The 24,568-nt window shown below is 38.1% G+C and overlaps 1 protein-coding gene across 2 annotated transcripts in view; it reads left to right on the top strand.

Moving 5' to 3' along the window:
- Window positions 1-24,568, top strand: part of SACS (sacsin molecular chaperone) — a 59,971-nt gene that overhangs the window by 14,758 nt on the left and 20,645 nt on the right. Inside the window, exons 2-7 of one of the 2 annotated variants that reach the window (XM_084497284.1) lie at window positions 3,804-4,374; window positions 15,059-15,209; window positions 17,258-17,345; window positions 20,174-20,259; window positions 22,171-22,282; window positions 23,492-23,638. In XM_084497284.1, the coding sequence (XP_084353410.1) occupies window positions 4,352-4,374; window positions 15,059-15,209; window positions 17,258-17,345; window positions 20,174-20,259; window positions 22,171-22,282; window positions 23,492-23,638 (607 nt within the window). In that variant the 5' untranslated portion in view covers window positions 3,804-4,351. Of the gene's footprint in view, window positions 1-3,803; window positions 4,375-14,766; window positions 14,862-15,058; window positions 15,210-17,257; window positions 17,346-20,173; window positions 20,260-22,170; window positions 22,283-23,491; window positions 23,639-24,568 lie in introns of those variants that run through there. The other variant, XM_084497285.1, reaches the window with a different exon arrangement.

Below are 24,568 nucleotides of genomic sequence, written 5' to 3'. Positions count from 1 at the left end.
TGGCTGCGTAGCAGCACAAAGCACTGCCAGCCCATTTCATCCACCAGTCTGTTGCAGCCATGGTGGATCAGGTCTAGGCTCATGCATATTGCACAGAGTGGGATTTTAATTGGGATAATTAAACCTGTCATGTGTTCCTGCCTAATAAATCCAGGGGAAGGCAGAATTTAGTGAAACAGCAGAGCCATTCTGCATTTGTAATGGTATATAGGAGATTACGTATTAGCCCTGAGATGACCCCATACTACTTGAGATCATATTAGTCTTCAGACATACTTGGTTTCCATCTGCCTTTTTGTCAGTCCTCAGTTTCACCAGGTATCCTTGCTTTTTCCCTTTTAAAGGGATGTTTCTCTCATGCTCTCAGGTTTCATACAGAGGAAGTTTTTAGCATGCGTCACAAGGCACATCTCCCTTTATTTACTGTTGAAAGATTTATTGGTAAAACGAAATTGGATGTCACATTCATGGGGTTTGCTTGTGTTGTATGCATGGGGTTTGATTGTGTTGTATGCTTCCTTTCATTTTGTGCTTTACTAAGGAAACATTTTTGAGGGAGAGTGAAATGTCCTAAACAGAAGAAGTGTTTTTTCCCCTAGCTCCTTTATACATGGATTGTTTGTATCAATGATATTACAAGGAGCTGTGATTAGCACAATAGGATTGTTCCACAGTGTATCTTTGTACCTGAGGACAAAAGCAAGGTAGAGCCAGTGCTACCTGTGGATGCAGCAGGTAGCGGGGGTACCTTTTGGCTGTGCACATCTTGTTGTGACCCAGGTGTGCTGCAGCTCTGGTCCACTCAGCCTGTTTTAATGCTATGCTGCTCACTTTTTTTCTTCTGCTTGAAGACACATAACTCCCATTGTTGTGGTCCTGTGATCAAGTTGTGCTTTTAAATGGTATAAAACATGGATTCAGGATTTGTTACTGCTGTGCTGTCTTTGTTCTTAGGTTTTATCTTCTCTAAACTTGTGATTGTATTCAACAATTGTGATGGTTCTTGTGTGCTTCTCATGCTGCTGGATGGAATATTAGAGGTTTGGTTTTAGTTACCCTGGATGAGGAAAGAAACCCATGAAGTACACGTAGTTTAGACTGATCCCAATACTAAAAGGATTGACAAGGGGCAAACAGATATAGTCAGATAATGGTTTTCACACAAAAAATTCCTGGAATAGTATTTAAGTTTAGGTACCTGTTTTGCAGTCAAAATTCAGTATTTGCATAGTAGTGTGCTAGGACCCATACCTGTGGCTTCATACCCAGAACTACTTGTGGGCATCCACAAAATTGAAGAATGTTTTACAGATTGAATTCTGGTGGAGGAGGTTTATTAGCAATTAAAGTCAAAATCCTCCAGCAAAACTGATAAAGGCAATGATTGTAACTTTATAAAAAAATAATAATTATAATTTTTACCCAGGAGAGATGTATGTCAATGTCTATACTGTTGAATTAAATGAAAGAGTGGTGCCATATACTGGAGCTGAATATTGTGTAAAGTTATAGGGTAACCTGCATGACTACCTTGGACAGTGAAGCAGTGTAAGGTGAAGAAGTTAGTGTGCCAGAGTCTGTCTGTATCTGGTGTCTCAGAGCCAAACTGTCTCTTTCTTACCATGCGAGACAACGTGGAGATGACTGTGTCAGAGTCTTTCTAGGATTGCAATGTGATCTGGAAGCAAACTGACAACACCACTTGGTCACATCTGTGCAGGCAAGACCAAGTTCCTTCGAGGACTATCAAAATGTTTTGCAAGTGTAGAGATGTCAATTCATGTGATGATTTAACATGCTGCCCCGCTAAGCAAGCTATTTTTTTTTTTTTTGAATTAATAATTCTAGGTTGCTTACAGGTACTTTGGATCTATCCATTTTCTGGATGAGGTATCATTGTCAAAGATCCTACAAGAATTTTTCTTTTTTAAGGGCATGCCAAGTAACATATCAATTCTGAAACAAAAGGTTTTTTCAGGGTCTTAGGAGAAATACTCATAGTGGTTACTGACTTACTATGATAACAGATTTAGCTAGAGTCTTGTCAGCATGCAGGTCATGCACAGTGATATGTGTGAAATCATGCACAAAATCACAGTGAGTTAAAAAGCGTCCCCACAGCAACATAATAAAGGACAATCTTTGAAAGGCCAAGCCTAGAAATAGAATACAGCCTGAGAAAGTGTGTCACTCACTAATTATGGAGAGGCTGTCTCTTAAAGTCATAATTAGCTTTCCATTATAAACCTATTTTTTCTTTTTCCTTCCCCAAGACAATTGAAGTTGCTCAAACAACTTTAAATGATTTTCATGTATGATTTTACTAATGATTTTTTTAGGGAAAACAGTATAAGCTGTCCTGGTCTCTAGCTATGGCTGCACTAGCATGCCAGGACCCCCCTGGGCATGGCTTTCCACTGCAGCCAACATCCTTTTCGTTGGTGCTCCCCTCCCAGTTGCAACTCATTATGCAGCAGGGCTGCACTGGTTTTATTCTGGATGGAATCATTCACACCTGTGCAAATGAGGCTGGATTTGCATGGCTCTTGGCTTCAGTCTCTATTACTTAACTATGACTTAAGTGTGGAACTTTTCCTTTGGCTAGATATACATCCCAGCATCTCTAGAAAAAAATAAAATATATATATATTAAAGCCATTTAGCAGCACATTATGCTAAGTTACATGATCTGCGATACTTTTCATGGAAAATATGCATCAAAATACATCTTCAGTCTATATCCTTTGATATTCACTTACATGCTGAGTAGGTAAATTCCTAAATACTGAAAAAGAAAAAAATAACCCCTCAAAAACATGCAAAACCCAAACCATATATTTGACCCTCCTTTCTCACATTCCATTTGTATTTCGATATCATACTTAGACAATAAACTAATTTATTTAACTTTTGCAATGCAGTCACAGTTGTTTCCCTTTCTGGGTCAGGAAAGAAAGGCTCTCTGCATTCCTGTTTAAAGAGGGATATATGCAACTGCACATTATGAAAAGACTTGCCAGCACTGTCAGAGGCTCAGAGAAGGTTTACATTTGCACAGATGCAGAACATTAATGGAATACCACTGTCTTTCTCCCTGCTCTCTCACACATATTCTCCTGGGGTAATAATTTAGCATGCATATTGAATGAAATGTTTTCTGCTGCTTCACAGCACATGGCTTGCCTAATTTATACACTCTTCTGGTGCCACAAAAATTTTGTGGGTCAGCTTGAAGGAAATAGTTCCTGAAGACATAGGCAGTGTAGGATGGATGTTGACCTATATAGCTGGGAGGGGGGATTAGATGGGAAGACTTTGAATCATCCTTATGGAAATTCATTGCAAGCTAGTTAATCTCTTCCCGTAGCTGCCAGCCATTTGAGCAGAAGGGCAAAATCCTTCTCCACTGGTGTTCTGCCCAGCCTGTTCTTTTCTTTGATGGCATAATTTTATATCAAAGCTGTAATATATCCTAGAGCCTTTTTTAGCAGATACTGATGTAAAGAAAGAAACTGAAAATTTGTCCATTAATTCAGCGTACTTACAGCTACATATATTAGTTATTGTACTGATTGCACTGTATTGTACTAGAGGAGAAGCAAAAAATCTCACTGCTTTTTTCCAGCTCTCCATGTGCTTACAAGCACTGTAATGCAGAAAGCAATTTATAATTAGCAACATGACTCACTTAATACTAGTAACTGCAACTATGCCCTCAGAGGAAATGACTTTTCCATACCCTTCAGTTCAATTCTGTGTTGTATTAATGGCCCACCTCTTTTCTCTTCTGTCTTTTCTTCCAGAACTCCTGAGTTGACGTTAAGAAGCAGCTTCCAGCAGGTGTGAGGGGGAAGACGAATCAGACTTTTGCCCTGATAAATACTCTTCCAATTTTGTCTGCTTCCAGAAAAAAAAAAAGAAAAAAAAAAAAAAAAAAAGGAAGAAAAAGCAGAAACAGCAGCTGCCACAATTCCACCCCTTCTACAGAAATCAATCCCACAAAAACATAGCTTGAATTCTGTTTCAAAAAAATAAGCAAGACCTCCTTGCTTTCTGAGACCAGTCCTATTAAGTGTGTTCCTGATTATCAGAAAGGCAAGTTCTGTGAACAGTTAAGCACGGGATTTTAGAAGACAACTGGAGAAGCAGCAGATGGTGAGACGTACAGCAATCTTTTGGAATACAGGGATGGTGTGAACACTGAATTGAATTTCATATGTTTGGGATTTCTTGTATCCACTGAAGAGGAGGTGATGAACCACCAAGAGAAGATTAAAAAATAATTTGCTAATCTATAAATCCAGTATCTGCTTCATGTTCCTACAGGGAAGATATCAAAGAAAAAGAGACGATGGAGATCAAGGATAAGAGCAGGTAAAATGATTAACTCCTGAAAGAATCTTTTGTTAGGCTGAGATGTGCTTGCTTGAACCCTTGTGGTCTTCAGTAAGATAAAGATTGTCTTATTATTTGTATCTGTGTCTTATTCTTTGTAAAAAAACAAACAAATGGAAACTACTTTTAAGGATGAAATTTCTTTAGTTGCAAAGTCATGCATAGGTACCAGGTTCTGCTGCATTTACTTATGAATTATTCCTGTGAAATTTATTGCTCCTGTGAGCAACGGATTTATAGTCTAACTTTCCATTTACGTGTGCAGTCCACTTTCACAATAACATTTCTTAAAAACAAGTAAAAGCTTTCTTCTGCCCCTATTGCCAAAGGGTGAATTTAACATATTGCTTTACTGGGAACAAAGAATAGTCTAGCTAACAGCCAAAGAACTAAGCAAGTTCCTTGGGTGGATGGGCAGTGTCTGAACAAAGCTCAGGAGTTAGGTGTTTATCTGGATGTTAAGCTGTCACTAGAAATGTGGTTACTTGCTACCAGTGGGCCTTGCATGAAGAGATGGCAGCCTCTACCCCCAGCCTTGTAATCTGCAGGATCCCCACTGATGTGCAATTCTCTGTAAGACAGCCTCTGTGTGGATTGTCCTAGAGGTTCAGGACCAATATTCAAGTTGAAACCATGCATTCGGAAGAGATGGGACTGAATAAATCAGACTTAAGAGTTGTAGACAAGGGAGAAGCAAACAGACTGGGCCTGACACATATTGACTGTTGTATGTGAATGGCTCAATCTGTTCTGCTATAGGCAGATTTCTCGTAGTGAGTATTATTCATGCTGCCAACGGTTTAAAATTCTATATTTCAATATTGACATTCTTGCATACTGTTAAGTGATGGGTTTTCTTCTACCCTGATCATAAATGACAAATATTCTGTCATATCCATTATTTAATGATTTCTGCTCACTTGGTTCCACGCAGTTTTTGTTTTTATGTAAGTCTCAGTTAAACTGAGTTTCCATTAGACTATGAAGTGATATGTCAGAATCCCCGCTGGCTTTTTTTTTTTTTTTTCTATTCCATTATCATTAAATTAGGAAAAAAAATACAGATCTCAAAGATTTTGGTACAGTACATCAACTTCACATCAATTTTAATATTGTTATTGTTCCTAGCTATAATAGGAAGATTATTAGTTGTAGTTGAAGTGTCATCTTCAACTTAGTTGAAATGAAGTGTCAATTATAGTTGTAGTGAAGTGTCAGTTATCAAATGAGAGTGTGAAGTTTGGGCTTTAGATGCCTGACTTGAAGCAACTGTCTCAGCTTTAGCAGACCGCTGTGACCTTGTGGTATCATACCAAATCAGTTTGCTTCTTAAATTTAGATGTATGCCCTTCCTCCAGCAAGTCTGCAAATGTTTTTTTTGGGGCAGGGCCAAGCTATTATGCATTTTATTTTTTTGTACAGTGCCTTTAACAACAAGACTTTGGTCCCGCTTGGAGCTTCATGGAATTTGTGCAGTATATTTAAAGACAGTAGCTAAAGTGCAGACTTCCACTGCAGGTGATGACTTTGAAGTTTTAGAACTCTTCACTACGTGTATTTTGTAGTATTAATTCATACTAACAGGAGTGCAATTCCCCTAAGTTCCTATCCTCATTCCACTTTCTATCAACACACAGATCTAATACAACAACAACAAAACCTCTTATAGCTAATTAGAATGAACTTCTTTTCCAAAAGGGATTCACTGATTAAGCTGTAGGTGGGTTTTGCTGCGTTATTAAACAAATGCTTCATTTAATCTCATTTCTGTGCATTCACAAAAATCTTTGGGTACTGAAGTGTTCTAAGTTGGTCTGTGGTGGGAGGGCGAGAGTGCGATGCAGCCCCAGGGGTGCTGATGCTCCCATGGGACACAGTCACACTACACCTTCCATTACCACACCTGTTAATCCACTCTTCGCTGGCTGTGAAGACACTTAGTGCAAAAACCAATTGCTGCAATGTGGCTGTTTCTGTTCAAAACAGACACAAGCAGGCTAATTGATGAGAAATTGGCACAGGCTTGGGTAACTTTGCAGTTGTCATACCCATATTTCAATAGAGATTTTACAGGAGTTATAGTAAGAGGTATATTGTATCTAATCAGCTCTTTCCATAGCTGTGTATGTACAAACATTAATACATATTCATAATAAATAAGCATACAGCACTGTATCAAAATCTGCTCAGTAGCCCCTGTAGGTGTCCCATCTCCTTTTCCTTGGACTTTTTAGAAAAATTCCTTGACTTTTTGTGCTTCTCTTTTATCCAAATATACAGAGGTATGCTGATATCTGTGCTGTCACACTGATGGAGATGTAAATGAGAATGATGGCATTTTCAAAAGTACCCTACCCCCAGCTAGGAAAATTTTACCTTTATCTTTAGTGGATGTAGTGAGAACATTTATATCCTTGCTGAAGCTAGAGGGTAGCATTCTGCCGGCTCTGAGGGTATCACAGCTTCTGTAGTTGCTTTGTGTCTCAGCTCTGTGAGAATGAGCCAAACCAGCTCAAACAAAAAGAATTTGTTAAATTGGGTAATAACATCTGAATCAGGGTAAGGGGTGATTATGTAAGATGTTCCACCAGAAAACCGAAAAGAAGAGTGAAATGCAGTGGGGTGTAGAAGGCTGGAAATACTTCCATCTTACCCTGTGCTACCTTATGTAGGACAGGAGATGGAAACACAGCCTCTGGCCCCTGACAAATGATTCTGCAACTCTTGTGCAAGAGCTATAGCTTGGAGTAGTGTTTACTTGGAGATACCACAACTGTGGCACTGGACTTGTCAGACAAACCAAGAATCCCTTTCACTTCTCTGTGTTTTCCACAGAGAGGATGCCCTGTGATGTTTCTTCCCCTTTTACTCCCTCTCACTGGGCATTATGTGTAGCTAGTGTTTCTTCTTTTGTGCCACCCATCATTCTCCTGTTGTCCAAAGGATAATGTGTTGCTTGCCTTACTATTTTAAAAACAGCTAGAAATGAGACGGGAGTGACAGAGAGCTAGCATCACCTGCAAGGCTATTGAAGGGTACCACCCACTACATATTTGATTTACAGTTATTTGCAGAGGTGCTTGAAGTTGTGGCTAGTCATAATTTAAAAAAAAAAAAAAAAAAAAAGCATGTCTTGCATCTCCTTCTGTTTGATATTTTAATATTTTCTCCATACATAGGGTGTTCTGTTCAGTGATGCCTACAAGATATTCAGAAACTTTGGAGCATGAATAGATGCAGTATTTAGAACCAATCCTCTTGCTCAAGGATAAAAAAAATAGATCTTAAAATGTATAATCCATATGTAATCTGGGGCTGATGATCTCATTTTACAGTTGTTGAGTGGATTTTCCTCACTTAAGCAGAAAGATAATAGCTTCATTACGTCTTCTGGAAAGAAATAAGAAAACTGTGTTAAGGCAGTATGGAAAAAACACCCTTGATAAGCTGATTACTGCATGTCCTAAGTGGAGGCCAAAAACCCAGGACTGGATTTGTCATGGTATTTAGGAACCTACATTAGGCACTGAAATCAATCTGCAAATTTAGCCTCTGCTTTTTTGGTGCTACAAGGTTAAAGTAGGTATTCTAAATCTGGCCCTTTTATTGTCACCAAAGGCTGTAAGAAAACAAGTATTATTAAAAAAATGTGTGCCAACAGCAGCCTTGCAACACTGCAGTCCCTCCTAAGGCAATTCTCTGAAGAGCAATTGAGGAGTTTATTTTTATCACTATTTTGGCTTAATGTTTTGCATATTTTGAAACTCCAAGCATTTTGTACTGGTATTTGGTTACTTGTACCATCTGGAATAGAAAACCCCAAGATTCTTAGCAATTCACATTTGTGGAGTAATGGTTACTGTACTAGAGTTAAGAGTAAGGTTAGGTCTGCCCTTGAAGAACTTCAAGTATTCTTTTCCCAGAGGTAGATCTAAGAGGAAGTTTTACTTAAGAATTTGAGAAGATTATGATGTTTTGTCATTTGTTTATGCCTTCTTGTTCTGCTGTTTATTAGCAAAAGGTATACAAGTTTTATGGTCTTTTAAGCACTTTCCATTGGCATTTGCTTAGGGCCATCAAGGAACTGGCTTCAACGTTAAAATAAATAATTGAGAGCACAAAATCATTAGATGGAAATAAATGGCTGCCCTTGGCCTTTTTGTCCTTTAATCCTTTATTAGTAGTAGTATTTCAAAAGCATCTTGTTATTTTAGAAATACATCAGCTTGCAAATAGAATACTTTCCTCTAGTTCTTGAATATTTTACTAAGTCATGATCGTGCAACTATTTGGCTCAGAAGCTGGCTGTAGTGGTTTCACATGAGGACTGCAGAGTAGGAAAACTGATTTAAACTCACTGCACTGAAATACTGTAAAAAAAAATATTAATTAATTTGCTTAATTTTGTAACAGAATTTTGTAACAGAATTCAGGGCAAAACTGGATATTTTGTTTAGATCAAGTGCCTCACAGGCCAAACTTTTGTTATTTGTACTAGATGTCATTATAGCTTGTTCAGTGATTTCTCTCTCTCTCTTTTTTAAAAAATAATAAAAAAAAATATATAAAAAAGAAAGGTTTGTTTTCTATTAACAAAGCTATTCAAATAACATAGAAACTTTCCACTTTCCAGAAAGGGGTGTTTTCCCAATGAGTAGCACATGTGTCATCAGCAAATGACATCAACAAATGGTAGGTTTATATTCGAACTTCTTGAAAGAGCATTTGTAAGCAAGAATATACCGAGCTCCTGGCAGTGACTGCAGACCATTGCAATCTATAGTCTCTGGCTAATGTGAAATATGTACAATGTAATGTTCAAAACATCTGTTAGAAACACTTAAGGAATTGATTTCAGAATGGAGGTAAGTGCTTACTGTGTCATAGGCAGCTTTGAGTTTAGTGTGCGCTGTCTGAAATAAATGTAGCTGTTGAGTCACCACTACTTGCTTGCCAGCACTGCAGAATATTTGCTGCACTGGATGGTGCTGTACTGCAGTGGTTTCCTCTTGCATTACTAACCTAACAATGTTTACTTCTTATCACACCATACACTCTTCCCTTTGCAGACTCCATTCCATCTTTTTGTGCACAGTGATAAAGAAGGAATGGGCTCAAATCCATCTCCTTCTGCTGCTGAACAGTTATTGTAAATTATTGGAAATACGGGGTCATATTTCCAACATAGAATTTTCTGCTTTCAAGGAATAATCACTATGAAATTGTCTTTCATTTCATTTCATGGAAAATACTTTAATATTACAGATACTTTCCACTTTTTTTTACTGCGTGTCTCTCTGTGTAGGGGTTATATGACCTCATTCTCAACCAAACAGAATTCTTGTTTTTACACGCAGGAGAATTTCCCATATATATTATTAAATCCAAATGCTGTTCAGCTTGGAAATGTGGTTATAAGAATGTTATCACAGGGATTTCTACATTTATTATTTGAAAGTTCCCAAATCTATCTCAATCATTTTAAATGTAAAACTTATGCTTTGTAAGTACCATAGCTACAAAATTCCACCTGGTTGGGTCAAGTGTGTTGTTTTTTTTTTTTTTTTTTTAACATCATCATGTACAATCAGTAATACAAATATGTATGTTTAGGTTTCATGTATATACACATGAAACATATACACATGATATTACGCAGTTTCCTAGTTCTGTTTTACAAAGGGACAAGCAAGATCGAAAACTAAAACCAAGATTTGTGTGTGTGTGTATTCCCAAATTCTGCAAACTAGAAATTGTAATTCTTTTTGGTTAGACACTGCAATTTCTGAGTAACTCTTTGGAGTTACTTAGATAAATAAAAATCTTATAGAAATCAGGACAAAAAAAAAAAAAAGGAAGGTTGATAAAGGTCGCTGTCAAAAAGACAAAGAGATTGATAATGGATAACAGGATGTACATAAATCACTTCATAATAAAAAAGGAAAATTATACCAATAAAAGGAAACTTATATTATATTCCTTGCCAGATGAATGGCCAGGATATTGCTGATAGAAATCAGCATTGTAATTGATGCTCCAGTAGTGGCTTTAAATTCCTGTTAAGTTTCTGCAAATAGGTTTTTACTGAAAACCTATTTATTTATTTATTTATTTTTTAAAATGGAGTTTGAGAAGAGCTTGTTTTCCCCATTCTTTGGATCTGATGTCGGTTTGTTTTTATCTTTCTTACTGAAATCAGTTCCTTCTCTTGCTAGGAGTCTGTGTCATAAAATTGTTAACCTGAAATTTTGACACCACTGAAATCAGGGGAAAGCTTGTTCATCAGCAGCAACATCTATCCAATAAACAAAAGGGAGCCCTAAAGAAGGGGCCAGAACTCTAAGGGTAAGGGCTTATGTCTAAAAAAAATCAACAGCCACCTAAAACCAAATGTCCTTGTCTGTTCTGCCTGTGGGCAGCTGTCCCTGGTTTATGAACTGTCTGGTCATCATCCCAAAGACTAGTGGTGGTTATGGGTCAAAATTGCAACAAGAAGCACAACAGCAGTTAAACAGTGCGGATAATCACATGGCTGTGATGGAACACATGCTCTAGTCATGCCTACTCTATTAATGCAGATACACAAAGAGGATGACTATCTTGCTTCTATCTGGATGGACAGAAATAAAGAACCCAGGGCAGAAATTGATCAAAGGGAAAAACATAGTAGAAAACACATAATAAAGGAGAGACAAACGAAAGCCATCCCATAGTAAATAAAAATGGAGAAAAATATAAATATTGCTGATGAATGAAAATAAGATGTTGCAGCACTGGCAAAGCTGTCTACCTAGATGTTGTGTTGGGTGCTGATCCACTTGACCTTTGTTTTTGAAGCTTCCTTCTGTTTTAGTGGGCTGATCACAGAAACTCTGTTATCTGTTGCTGCCATGCAGTAGTTTTAGCTCCCTGACACTGACTGAAGTCCTAAATGGTTTCATTTATAGTCAGGGACTGGAATTTAAGACCAGTTGGAATGAAATGGAATTGTTGGTTGGGGGTTTTCAGCTTCCTCTGGAGGTTTCCAGTCCAGCTTCCTGTTCAAAGGAGGCTCGGGTCAGCCATGGCCAAGCCTTGAAAATATGCCAATATGTTAATTGTCTTTCCGGACAAGTCCTTCCAGTACTGAATTACTCCTAATGAAGTCTTTTCCTATTGTCCATTGTGAACCTCCCAAGGTGCAATCAGTTGCCATTGCTCATTTTTACAGTCTTACTCTTCTAAGAGTTCAGTTCCATCACCTTTGTAACTGCCCTTCAGGTAGTTGCAGGGTGCTGCAAGATTGTATTTCACTTTCCTCTTCATCAGACTAAACAAGGCCAACTCCCTCAGCTTCTCTTTGTAGGTGATATGCTTTGTGTCCCTCATCATGTTAGTAGTCCTCTGCTGGCTTCTGGAGCTAAGGAGGCCCCAGTCACCACATTCTGGTCACAATATCCAGCCTCATCAGCACTGAGCAGTCTGCTGGCCATCCTCTTTACAGAGAGCACACACTGTTGCCTCATTCAGCCTGGCATTCCCCATGTCCTTTGAAGTAGTTTTGCTATTCAGCCCATTGCTTCCCAAGCTGTGCTGACACAGCCTATGGTCCCCTCTGCAGAACACTGCACACATTAACTTTGGAGGTTTCTGTTGGCCTCCTCCACCAGTTTCTCAAAGTTCCTCTAGGTCATTGGGATCACAGATAGACTAAAACTCTGGAACTTGAAGACTGATTTGTACAGTGAGACTGCCAGTTTAATTGACTGATGAGAAGCACAAGGATCATTGAGCTGCAATATCCTTTACTGCATAAAAAACCAATTCCAACTAGTTATTGGTAACCCTATTGCTAATATTATGGGTATGTGCAAACAATATCTAACCTATTACAATATCCACAATAACTTATAACAATAACCCCACTTATAACAAAATCCATGTTCACATGGATACAGACCAAATTAGCTCACTCATGCACTAGTTGGCCCATTACTGCAGTACTGCTACCCTACTAGCCACCAGGAGCTCAACTTGGCAATACCAGGGAAGCCCTACTCCCCTGTGCCACCTAGTTGGTGACAGGAGGAGGGTATCCACGCTAAAGATAGTGGGCAAATGTCTCTGTAGGTGCTGCCACCAACCTAGAGCAGCATTCACGTTAGGCTTCTCTGCTTCAGGCATGCATCAAAGACAGACTCATCCTCTTCTCTCTAACCAGCAATTAAAGTCCCCAAACAGGATCTCTTCTGAGGTTTCAGAACAATTTTCCTAAGCTTGATTTGCCACAGTTTATGCTTATAACGGTTTTCTCTGGGATAGGGATCACATGGGCCACCCAATCAGATATTTCTTTATTCATCTTGCCATGATATTATCTAGTCATCATAAATCTCTTGCAAACCATACCTTTCTACTGTTAGTTTTGGCTAGGTACCAATTATTATTATTATTATTATTATTATTATTATTATTATTATTAAATTTTGTTATATCAGTCACCTTACAGCACAACAGTCACTTAATTTCCATACCAGTCATATTAAAGGTTGTCTGTGATAGACCCCAGGTGTCAAGAGAAGGCTCTGAACACTCCCTCATAAGTGCTTTCTGCAAATTTACTTAGTGCCATCATTGTCATCATCTAGGTCATCACTGAACAATATCAGGCCTACGCAACGCGATTGCATACAGTACTTTGCTTGCCATCTCAGTGTTGAATTACTTACCGTAAATTCTTAATCTCAGTGATCCAATAAAATTTTAACCCATCTAATTTCCAGCCCATACTTCCTCAGCTTCCATATATTTATGCTAAAGGGGACCGTGTCAAAAGTCATACTAAAATCAAGGTATATTTCATCCACTACTTGGATTTCATCTACCTGCTCAGTCATCTCATCATATAGGGTAATTAAAAGTTCATTAGATCCTTGTTAATTAGTGTTTATTTTTCATGGTTACCTTTTTGTCCTTCAAGTATTTGGAAGAGAATTCCAAGTGGATGTTCTTCACGATATCTCTTGGGACTGAGGTGAAATTTACTGGCCTTTGATTCCTTTCAGCCTCCTTTTAGTCTTTCATAAAGATGAGCCTTTTTATTTTCTTTTTTTTTTTTTTTTCCCCATCCATAAAGCTCTCCTCATCAATGTGCTTTTTCACAGACAGCTGATTTCTGAGGTGGCCTTGCTGTCATGTTGATCTGCATTTTGAACACTCTGGTGAATTCTATCTGGGTTTATGGGCCTGAATAGACAGAACTTCCTAACTGTGGTACCTAATTGCTATTTAGTTTTCATCCTTGGCTGCTCCTCACTTTTATCAAAATGTGTCAGAGATTGGAAACAGGCTTTGCCTTTGAAGACTAATTCATTGAGTGCTTCAGCAGTTTCCATATTGATGGTCATTAGGTTGCTTTCTCCACACATCAACATCCATCTCCCAATTTTGGAGAAATTTCTTTTTCCTGCTAGCATATTGGTAATCACTGAGCTGCTGTACAGTGAAAAGTTACAACACAACCAGTGCATCCTTTGCCTCTCGCTGCGTCTTGAGAGACTGGAGTTGTTCCTGCCTATTGTCAGGAATACTTTCCACGAGTCTTGAACAGCAAGGGGAATTATAAGATGAGATATATATATGAGATATATAATATGAGATATGTTGATCTTCCACCCTATGAGATAAGGTGGAAGATCAACACCAGTCAGTATTCATGGCCAAGCCTGACAGAAAAGCAGAAAAATGATGTTTCTTTCTGTGCTCTGTGTACTTCAGAAATATGAGGTTTATTAGCACTGATGTTGTGTGCTCTGCATTGTGGTGCCTGAATGCTGGGCATTACATGAGATATGATGAGGAAAAGGAGGGGTGGGAGATACAGCTACTTAAGGATGGCAGTAGTGGAGGGACAAAGCACAGCCCCTGCTCTCCTCAGGGTGTTGAGCTGTTACTGAGAGAACTCCCTAGGTGGCAAAGTCGTGTTTGCAGTGCACAGATCAGGCAGCACTGAAGGCAGTAGGTGCTACAGCCTTGGTCCTGCCCCATCAGCGCTTTTTCCCTGCTGAATGAAGGAGGGAGCTGCGTGTGGCCGTGCTTCTGGACCCAAGTGTTACTCACGGATTTGGGGACCTCATGCCACACTCTCCCACTAAGAGCTGCCTCACGCAAGCTAACAAGCCCCCAAAACCAGTCACAGAGGAGCTTTATCACCACGGGGATCCTCCCCACGTCCCCAGGGCACCCTACTAAAGGCCGGGCCCTTACTACCGCTAGTAAGGCCACCTCCCCCCGCAGCCACGGCTGCTTTTAGGGCGGCTTCTCCGCCGGCTCCCCCCTTCCTCCTCCTCCTCCTCCTCCTCCTTCCTCTTCCCCCGCGGCGCAGAGCTGAGGGCGAGCCCCTCCCGCTCTCGATCCCACCCCTTCCCCGTGAGGGGCAGCGGTGGCTGTGGCGGCTCCACCAGCCCTTTGTGCGCCGAGGCGGGCATGTGAGTGGCATCGGGACGGGGCACGGGGGGCAGCGGGCGTGAGGCGCTGCCCCAGCCGCTCCCCTCGGCGGCTCCTTCCCCTCAGCCCGGCGGGGAGCGCCGCGGAGCCTCCGGCGGCCTCCGTGAGGGAGGTTTGGAGGGAGGGAAGGCGGGCTGCGGGCGGCTCTTCTCAGCCGGTGTCTCTCGTGTCGCCGCAGGCTGTCCCGGGTCACCGTCCTCCATGGCTGCCTGGGCTGCAGGACGTTTGAGCTGCCGCCGGCCGCCACCGTGGGGGACGTGAAGGCGCGGATCGACGCGGAGGCCGGCTTCCCCGCCGCCCGGCAGCGCCTGTGGCACCGCGGCAGAGAGGTGAGAGAAGCACGGGGAGTGTGGGGGGGAAGCTGCTGCTGCTGCTCCCTGCCTCTGGTCGGGTCCCCTGGGCACTGCAGAAGCTGTCAGCTGAAATCCCAGGGGAGGAGGGAAGGGATGAAAGCCCTTGTCCTGCGGAGAGCATCAGCCTGAGGGCAGCCCTGCGCGGGGCTGTGGTGGGAGCAGGGTCCTGGAGGTGGGCAGGAAGGGGAGAGGAGGCTGGGGGTTTCCAAAAGCACCAAAAAGTGGGTGTTTCTGGTTGTGCTGCTCCACACGCTTCAGGAAGGGAGTTTCCGGAGCACTCAGGTTTGAAACCCATCTAGTGCATCTTTTATATTCTGCCCTTTTTTGTGCCCTTGATTCTGTTCTCTTCAGGCCTTCCTGTTTCGGGAGGAAGGAGATCTATGTATCTCTCTCTAAAATTCATCTGGAAGCCAAGCTGTGAGTAGCACGCTGTCTGGCACAGAAATCTATGTTTTGGCAAGGAGCAGACTGTAACAGCTATTCTGAGACATATAGCTTTAAATATTAACCTCAAAGATGTGTAGGGACGTTCATTCTGTGCTGCAGTCATCTTGAAAATCCTTCCTGAACTTTTGAACTCTTATTTTATTCTTTATTTTATTGCTAAATCTTTTTTCCATTACAGCTGTTACCTACAATTACCAGCTGTTGAGTGAAATCCTGTATCTCTGCTTCTCATAGCTCCTTACAGTGTTAAGCTATTAATACGAATCTGTTAATTCTCCAGTTTCTGATGGTGTTTTGGGTACAAAAAGCCTACCTGAGAAAATTTGGTTATTCTACCCCTTTTATACTTAATGTATAAAACTCCCAGCATTTGTGGGTTCTTTTTAATTTTAGTGAATTCTGAGTGGGAAGTGCACCCACTTTAAGTTATTTTACATCTTGAGACATGGTTAGCTCAAGTACAACGTTTATCTAGGAACTTACAATAAGTGTACTGTTCTTGTAAGTACTACTTAAAACTGATGTAAATGAAAAGAAGCATCTGTTTCTTATTAATGTTTAAAAAAATATAATTATACATTGTGAACTGGGACTGTCTTTTGCTTATTAAATGTAGTTTGGTTGTAAGCATGTCTGTGTAAGCACCAACTAGTGATTTGTTTTTACCCATTGGAGAAAGTAGATCTAAACTTTACTATACACTGAGACTAATATGATGATTTCTCATAATAAAATTTTCAAGTAGCTTACTGTAAACTGAGACTAATTTGAATTGCTTAGGCTTCAAATTAGCACAATGCAACTTCTAATTCTACGCTCGTTATATTTGTGCATCGCATGATACATGATTGGGACACACATAATAAACCGACATTGTAACAAAACCATGACTTGTTATGATCACTAGTTTTCCCAATGGCTGTTAAGGAATCTGTTGCTTAGTTTTTCCCTTATTTCTCTGTGGTCCCAGTGGGTCCATAGGCTTGCATGTGGAGGTAATAGGGAGATGAGGCTGTCAAGTTTTTCAGGGGTCTTTCTATGACATACTTTTGTCTCTACACTTTTTGTCTTATTAGCTGCTCTTAGCTGATACTGCTTAGTTTGAAACTACTTTACAATTGTATACTTATATGTACTTTTTGGAGTACATAGAGCACATTTCTAGTGTGTTTATTTTCTTTATGGGTTTGTACCTTAGAAAAATAACTGTTATGGTTGCATGCTTTCAGAAGTTCCCAGGACAAGGAACTTTCCAAGTGTAAAAATACGAGGCTGTGGTTTGCTCTTAGCATGCTTCTACAGGCATTTTTCCACCTGATTTGTTTGCAGCCATTTGTTGGTCCTGTTACTGTCAGACTGATGCACCATGTGAGTATTATGTAGACCATTTGGCAAAGGAGGCCATCCTAGTCTGGAAGGACTTAAAGTGCAGTTTAAACTGAATACTGGACGTTGCAGAGTGTTTGTATACTTTTAGCTAAAACTAGGCTTCATGGTATAAATATTTATGGAATAAAACTGCAGTAAATTACTTACACTGTGGAATGTTTTGACCAAAACTTGTCTTTTTATTTCAGTTGTCTGATGGCATTAAGATTGCAGATCTTCAAAAGTCTCAAAATCAAGTTTTTCTGCAGCTTCAGTCAGAAGGTTTGAAAGGAGGAGGTAAGAAAAATAGTTGTCTGTGTTTATGAACTGAAAGGTCAAAACATTTTCTGACACAGTCTGGAGTTAATAGAAATTGTTTTTTGACCTCAGATAGGAAGCAATTATTTTGCTTCCATGTTACAGGTATTCCTTCATTTTATTATTTTCATTCTTTTCCAGGAAAAACAGTGTTTTGGTGTTTCAATTTTTATTTGTAATTTGATACATAGAAGTTATAATGTTGCTGTGCTTTGGAACTGACAAAAACTCATCTTGCAACAAAGTTAATAGCTGCCTTGTTTCACATAAAATAAGCTGAATACATGTAGACAAGGTAGCCACTGAGAAGATATTTTTTCAGTAACTATTATATAGACAATTGTACTGTCAGTAAAAAAGCTTCTGTTACTTGGTTGTAAGTGTTAATATTCTTTTAACAGTAACTTTATTATAAGGGAATGAATAAATGCTAATGTAATGGTAGGATGAAGAAGGAAGCCTTTATTGTCATGCAGGTATTTTATTTGTTATCACAAAAAAGCTGCATTTCTCAGCCTATGTAAGCCATGAGTTTTCTAGACATAGAGGAAAGCAAGGTGTTTGTGTTATTAGCTATAAGTTCATGTTTTCTTTCTCTAGAATCTGAAATGGTTAGAAAACACCTATGAAAATGGACCCCATGGTTCTATGGCATGAAATATTTTTTCTTTCTCTTATCCCTGACTGCTCTGATAGTGATTTTGGTATCTGTAGACTGGTATACTCTTTATTTACAGTTTTTTCCTCTTTTTCCTCTGTTTATTTTTTGTCATGCAAATACATGAAGAATGTAGAGTAAGCAGCCATATGAAATCCTTCATGGGAAAGAAAAAGCTGTTGTTTTTTGTGCCTGGGAACTGTTGTTTTTTGGCCGTGAGATTTTCATAGAGATACCTCTCTAAGGATTCCATGTTTAGATATAGCACTTGTTTTCTGGCCCACAACTCTGATGTAAATCAGTCTAAAAGATCTGAAGGTTTTAATTCAAGCCTTTTATGTGCATAGTGGAGCCTTGTTTCAGAGATTTATTTATTTATTTTTCTAACAGCAGGTGAATCAAAGAAGGTCCTGAATTTATAACTTCAACAAGGGCATGGTCAGTAGGGCCAGGCGTGCTGGTTCCTGAAGCACTCTGAAGTTCACTTAAGTCACATCTGTATTCAGTCATTGCTAGTGTCTGTCAAGTAATATATAATAATTCTATATGTTCACAGAATATTTCATTTTGGAAGGGATACTGGGGGGTCTCTACTTCAACTTTCTGCTCAAAGCACAGTCAGCTTTGAGGTCAGACCAGGTTTTTCATGGCTTGATCTTGAAGAGTTTAGAAAGCCTTCAAGGATGGAGGTGCATGGACTCTTTGGGCTCCTATGCTTGGCTGTACTGGTGGAAAATGTTCCTTCTTCATATTTCTGGAACCAATATGATCTGCTCTGATACTCAAGAAGAATCAGTTCAGCACTTGATATCATGCAGTAAATCAGAATCTCAAGATTTTTTGAGTAGATCAGGATCTCAGAATTTTTTCTGTTGTTTGTAGACCAGAATTTTAGATGTTAAAAGTTAGAATAATGTTCATCCTCAGTGCTATCATTTGAAGTTACTGATGTGTTTTTGTTGTGCCCATAGTGTTAATATAGTGTTAATACTTCCTCCCCTCCACCCAAGTTAGACCTAAAGAAGATAAGTTTCCTGATCTTAGAGAATTTCTATTAAGAGACACAAACTTTTCTCGTATTGATTAGTTCAGTTTGTTTTGGAGGTCTGCATATTACAAGTTGACATTCATGTACTTCTTCATACAGTTTAAAAAAAAAAAAGTTATAAAATAATTCCCACGTTTTCAACTGCATGTTGCAACTTATTTGTTTTCACTGATTTATTAGCTAAACTCAAATATAGAGTGATGAAAGCTTCCTAAGACAAGATGTTGGATGTGACTTTTTCTTGGCAAACACTTGACATTTTCTCAGCAAATAGATCTTCTATCTCTTGCTTCTTCCACATTGCTGAGGACTGTGGTCTTTTTTTTTGTCTTATTTTTTTCTATAATATATGTAAGATATACATGTTTGCATCTGTATATTTGATAAACATATATAGGCCAAAGGGAGACAGAAATAATTGTTGTATTAGTAACTTTGAAGGGAAGTAATAGGTGATGACATCAGTAGAGCCTGATTTTCTTGAGGGAAATACATCTACTATTTGAAGTGTGTGTTTTAGAGGTTTCAATTTAGGGAACTACTCTTCAGTCCCAGGCTGGAGGTGGAATTGAAGACTTTTGATCCTTTCATTCTGTGATAGATTCTTTCTCTTAGAAAGCACTGGTAACACCCATGCTAGCACCACAATATGCCAGAACAAGAAGCGTACGCTAGAGCCATAGTGTACTGTGAGGGTGAATAGATGTCACTAGGGATCATCACTGTCTGTAAAGAAGTTAGAGACATTGATGCCATAGAACACCATCCTGCTACTTAACTACTAAAGGAGTACTACTTTTTACTATATTTAAACAGTAGTAGTTGGAATTGGAGTATAACTGATCTAAAACCTTTGTTTCACCCAGATATGAAACAGCGTGCTGACATTAACATCAGGACCACTACTTGATTTTGAAGAAAAGGATTTATAATATGATATTCTTGCAGTTCATTTTGTAAATCCAAGATTTTATAGTATCAGGTCTTAGGATATTTTTTCAAAATTAACTCAAGTAATTGCCTGATAAGTATTTTTTAAAAATCTGATATTCAGTGCATCGTAGAATAAAACACAGATTTTTTTTTTGTTTCTGTTTCTAGGTCGCTTTGGACAAACAACTCCTCCACTTGTTGATTTTCTTAAGGATATTTTAAGAAGATACCCAGAAGGAGGACAGATTCTTAAGGTATATAAAAGATGGTATTTTTAGCAGACATTTAATGTGCATGACATCCTACCATTAGTTTAACACTTTCCAGCAGATCTTGCTGGAAGATTTGAAGTATGGAAATCATACTTTATCAGATATTCATTCCAGAGCAGTAGATAAATATTTCTATTTCTGTGTACAAAGCAAAGTGAGCTGTGTTTTGTTTAACATCTCTGATCTTGTTTGCTGTAGTTGCCATTGTAATTTAATTAGAAAATAGAGATTAAGATGCAGATGTTAATCTGTATCATGAAGTCTTTGATGTCATTATATGTGAGTGAGCTATCTAAAATGTGTATTTTGGTAGCTGCTTGATTGTACATTTCTGTTGTAAATGATGACAAACCCACATTTATAGTATATACAATTTCAGGGGGGCTCATCTTAGTATAAGACTGGGATAAGCCTGAGGCTTTAATATAAGATTTCGCCATGGAATTTCTTGGTAGCTAAATGTATTTTTCTCAATGAACTATAACAGTATCACAACGTTTCATTGTTAGATTAAGTGCACTTTGTATATATAGGCAGGTATATATTTGTCGGTACATATAAAACAGACAAGTAAAAATTGTGAAGCAAGATGAAAGTCCCAGCTGTTGGAAGGTTTGCTTTGCAACCATGGAACTAGAAGGTTTTTTTTTTTTTTTTTTTTTTTTATGCATAAGTTCATCAATTGTTTTGGCAGATTGCATCCTGGATATTTTTTGAGAATTGTATTTTTTGAGGGAGGGGTGCTATATTTTCACTATGCATTCCCCAGGATTAGTTGAATTTATGAGGTGCATTTGAATCACGAAGGGTTCATACTTAACAACTAAAGCCTAGATTTTCATTCCAACGTGAAGAACTAAGATAATGTGCTTAGAAGTCAGAGAGGTAGATATAAAATTATAAATTCTTTCCACATCTTTCCACACTTTACAATTTACAGTTAATAGGATTTTTGCTGGTCTGTTAATTTGATTTCATTGTTAATATTCTTCAAGTACATTGCTTTTAAAATTAAATGTAGCAGATCCTTGATGTGACACAAATGAATGCAAGTCTGACTACGTTGTGGTTTCCATAGCTATTTAATTTTTCTAGAAACTTTGGTTATCTTTCTGTATCTTCTTGCATAATTGTGGCAATTCTTTTAGAATCATTTTTTTAAAAATTCAGTAAATACAGATACTGTTAAAAAATATATATATAATTATTGATGCTAAGCTGGTTATTTTTATTGCTATCTCATCTTGCTTCAGAATAATATAGACTTGCCAATATAAATAATTTATCTTGGTTGCTTGTGAGATGTACCTTACAGATTAAATATATTGTCATAAAGTGAAAAATTGAGGGCTTATAGTTTTAAAACTATACATTAGATAACAGCAAACATCTTTTGCTGTCAATGGTATATTAGGATCCAATGTAAAGATTTATCTTGCTAGCAAGTCTTTTATTTTTATGCATGACTGAATTAAATTGATGTTGTATGAATACACTGGATTTGATGTGTTGTACCTACATAGCTTTTCAATTCAGCTGAGGTACCCCTTTATGCCAAATTACCACCCCTCCCCCTCATACAGGTGTACATTTGTGTGTGCATGTGTATCTCTGGGGCCCTGATTTCTAAACTTTATAAATACTGCTTGTGTATGATATTTCAGCTCCAAATTCAAATTGTGTTTGCAGTATTTGCGTTTATAGTATGTTCCTTCTATGTCTGTTTTCATTCAGGTAAGCTAGATAAAAGACTAAGTTGAAAGGTATGACAACAATTAAACTTGAGACAATTACTTTATATTTTCTACTGCTTAAGTTGGAAAGCCGTGGCTACAATATGTATATCATTACTGCATTGAATACTAATGTTTTATTTTTTGTTTTTGCTGTCAGGAATTGATACAGAATGCAGAAGATGCTGGTGCCACAGAGGTTAGGTTTTTATATGATGAAACTCAGTATGGAACAGAAACTCTGTGGTCAAAGGACATGGCACAATATCAGGGTAAATATACTTATTAATTAATTATTTTGGACATTATTTTTCAATTTGGATGTGGTTCTGTGGTTCTCTTTTTCTTTTGTGAAGTTGACCGTATAGAGATGACTGCATTACCACTTCCACCTTGCTAGGTGGATATTTTGTCTATGTTCTAATGTTGATAATTCTTTTCCAAAGCCAATTTTTCATCTTGAAGGCCTTACTGTCTTTTTGCATGCTGTCAGTAGCAGCTTTCTGAATGCTTCCAATTAATTTCGTTTGAGAAAGTCTTCATGTTCTTCTTTATTCTAAGTAACTTCTTCCAGGGAGACATGTCCATCTTTGGATTTAATTCCCTGATATTCCAAAATACAAGACAGGACTTTCTTGTAGAGCCAGTAAACAAGATTTAGTAAGCAAGACCTAAGATGAACAAAAGTATTTGACAGTCATTTTTGGACTTTTACATGTTAACTACGTCATTTCAGTACTATCTCCAATCGTTAATGTAAAGATGGTACCTAAAAATGGTGTCTTCTGCATGTGTAGTTTCTGCCCGTGTACTGCAAATGTAGTTTCTTTTAACTGTAAGGTTTTTAAAGTCTAAAATGTCTTGGTGTGAAAGAGGCCAGTTATGTGCTTATCAAACAAATTAGTTTGCATAATTATCCCACAAGGCATTCAGCTGTGATTTGAAGATTTCAGTGATGGATGATCCACTGCTTGTTTCCGGCTTTTACCAGTTGTTAATCTCATTATGTCTTCTAATTTGAATTGGTCTGTCTAATTTTCTAGACATTTATTACTTATTATAATTTATGAATTTATGGAATTTATGCTTTTAAATGTCTAACTTTCTAGACACTTATTATATCTTGCTACATATTTCCCTCCAGTGCAGGTATTACTGTGATTAGTACATATTTTGAACATCTTTCCGATATACTGAACAGAATGAGTTTAAGCCTTTCACCATTGGACATTTCTTTCAGAAGATCTGTTGTTTGCTTCTACTTTATGTTCAGTTTTTCAGAATCATTCTCTTATGTGGACACCAAAAATAGATACCACATTAGAATATGTATCTCTCAAGTACCATACACAGAGGTAACTCTTTGCACATGCGTACTTTAAAGAAATGCTTTCTCTGTTTTGTCAATTCATTCTCTAGAAGATTTCAACAGTAAATAATTTTCTTCTGTTATCTTTTCAATGCTTGCCTATTTATTTTAGGGCCAGCATTTTATGCATACAATGATGCAGTTTTCACCCCTGAGGACTGGCATGGTATACAGGAGATAGCAAGAAGCAGAAAGAAAGATGATCCCTTAAAAGTTGGAAGATTTGGAATTGGCTTTAATTCGGTTTATCATATAACAGGTATTCTCAGTAGATATCTTCATTTTAAAAGTATTTTTTTAAAATTATTTGATTATTTTAGATATTTACCAAGCACGTAACATTGTCTCTGTAGTATATTTTAAGTTAGATCCCTAGCTAGGTTTCCCTATGGAGCATTCATAGCTTTCTAAAACCCTACAAGATATCCTTCTAATTTGAACGTTTGGGGGAGATTTACTTCTTCTAATAACATTATTATGTACTTAGTCACTTATATTCAAATGAACATTTCCCTGCATTGTTCTGTCAGTTATGTGCTGCAGTTCACATTATAGAGGCCTGTAATATAGGGTGTATAAACAAGTAGAAGTGTCTAAATTGGACTAGACCTAAACTTTCATGCAGGTTCTTTGTATAATAAGCAGTGATGTTTATTCCATGCTAAAAAGGATATATGCACATTTACACTGGAAATAGATTTCTCCTCCCAAAAAAACAAAGCCACCCAAAACCCTCACAAGAAAAAACTGTTTTACTAACCAGGAATATTAAGTCTGGAAACATATTTTTCCAGTGAAATGTTTTGTTAATGTATAGCAAAAAAAAAAAAAAATAGTGTAAATAGTGCCTAGATCCTTCATAGCAGTTACAGTAGTACAGGATAAGAAGTAAAATTTGCTGAAATAACATTTTTAACTTGCGACTTCCTGTGAAGGGAGTTTGTAAGGCATAGGATGTTTTCTCACAATATTCATGCTCTACTAAGTAAAATAAAAGCTTAATGCATTCAGTGGTGTTTGACAGTTTGGGGAATTTATGCTTTCAAATGTGCCAGCCTTCAATTTAATTGCAGAATAGGGGATGTACTTGTTTCTTCCTGTCAATAAGTACTGAAGTATATGTTATCAGAATTCTACTAGGTTCGTTGCAGTTTTAGAACATTTGTTTTTCTTGCCCTTAATAAAATCT

Source organism: Aythya ferina (assembly GCF_964211825.1).
Source record: "Aythya ferina genome assembly, chromosome: 1".
NCBI lineage: Eukaryota > Metazoa > Chordata > Aves > Anseriformes > Anatidae > Aythya > Aythya ferina.
Note: the sequence above shows the minus strand (reverse complement) of the source record. Positions and strands in the feature narration are given on the sequence as shown.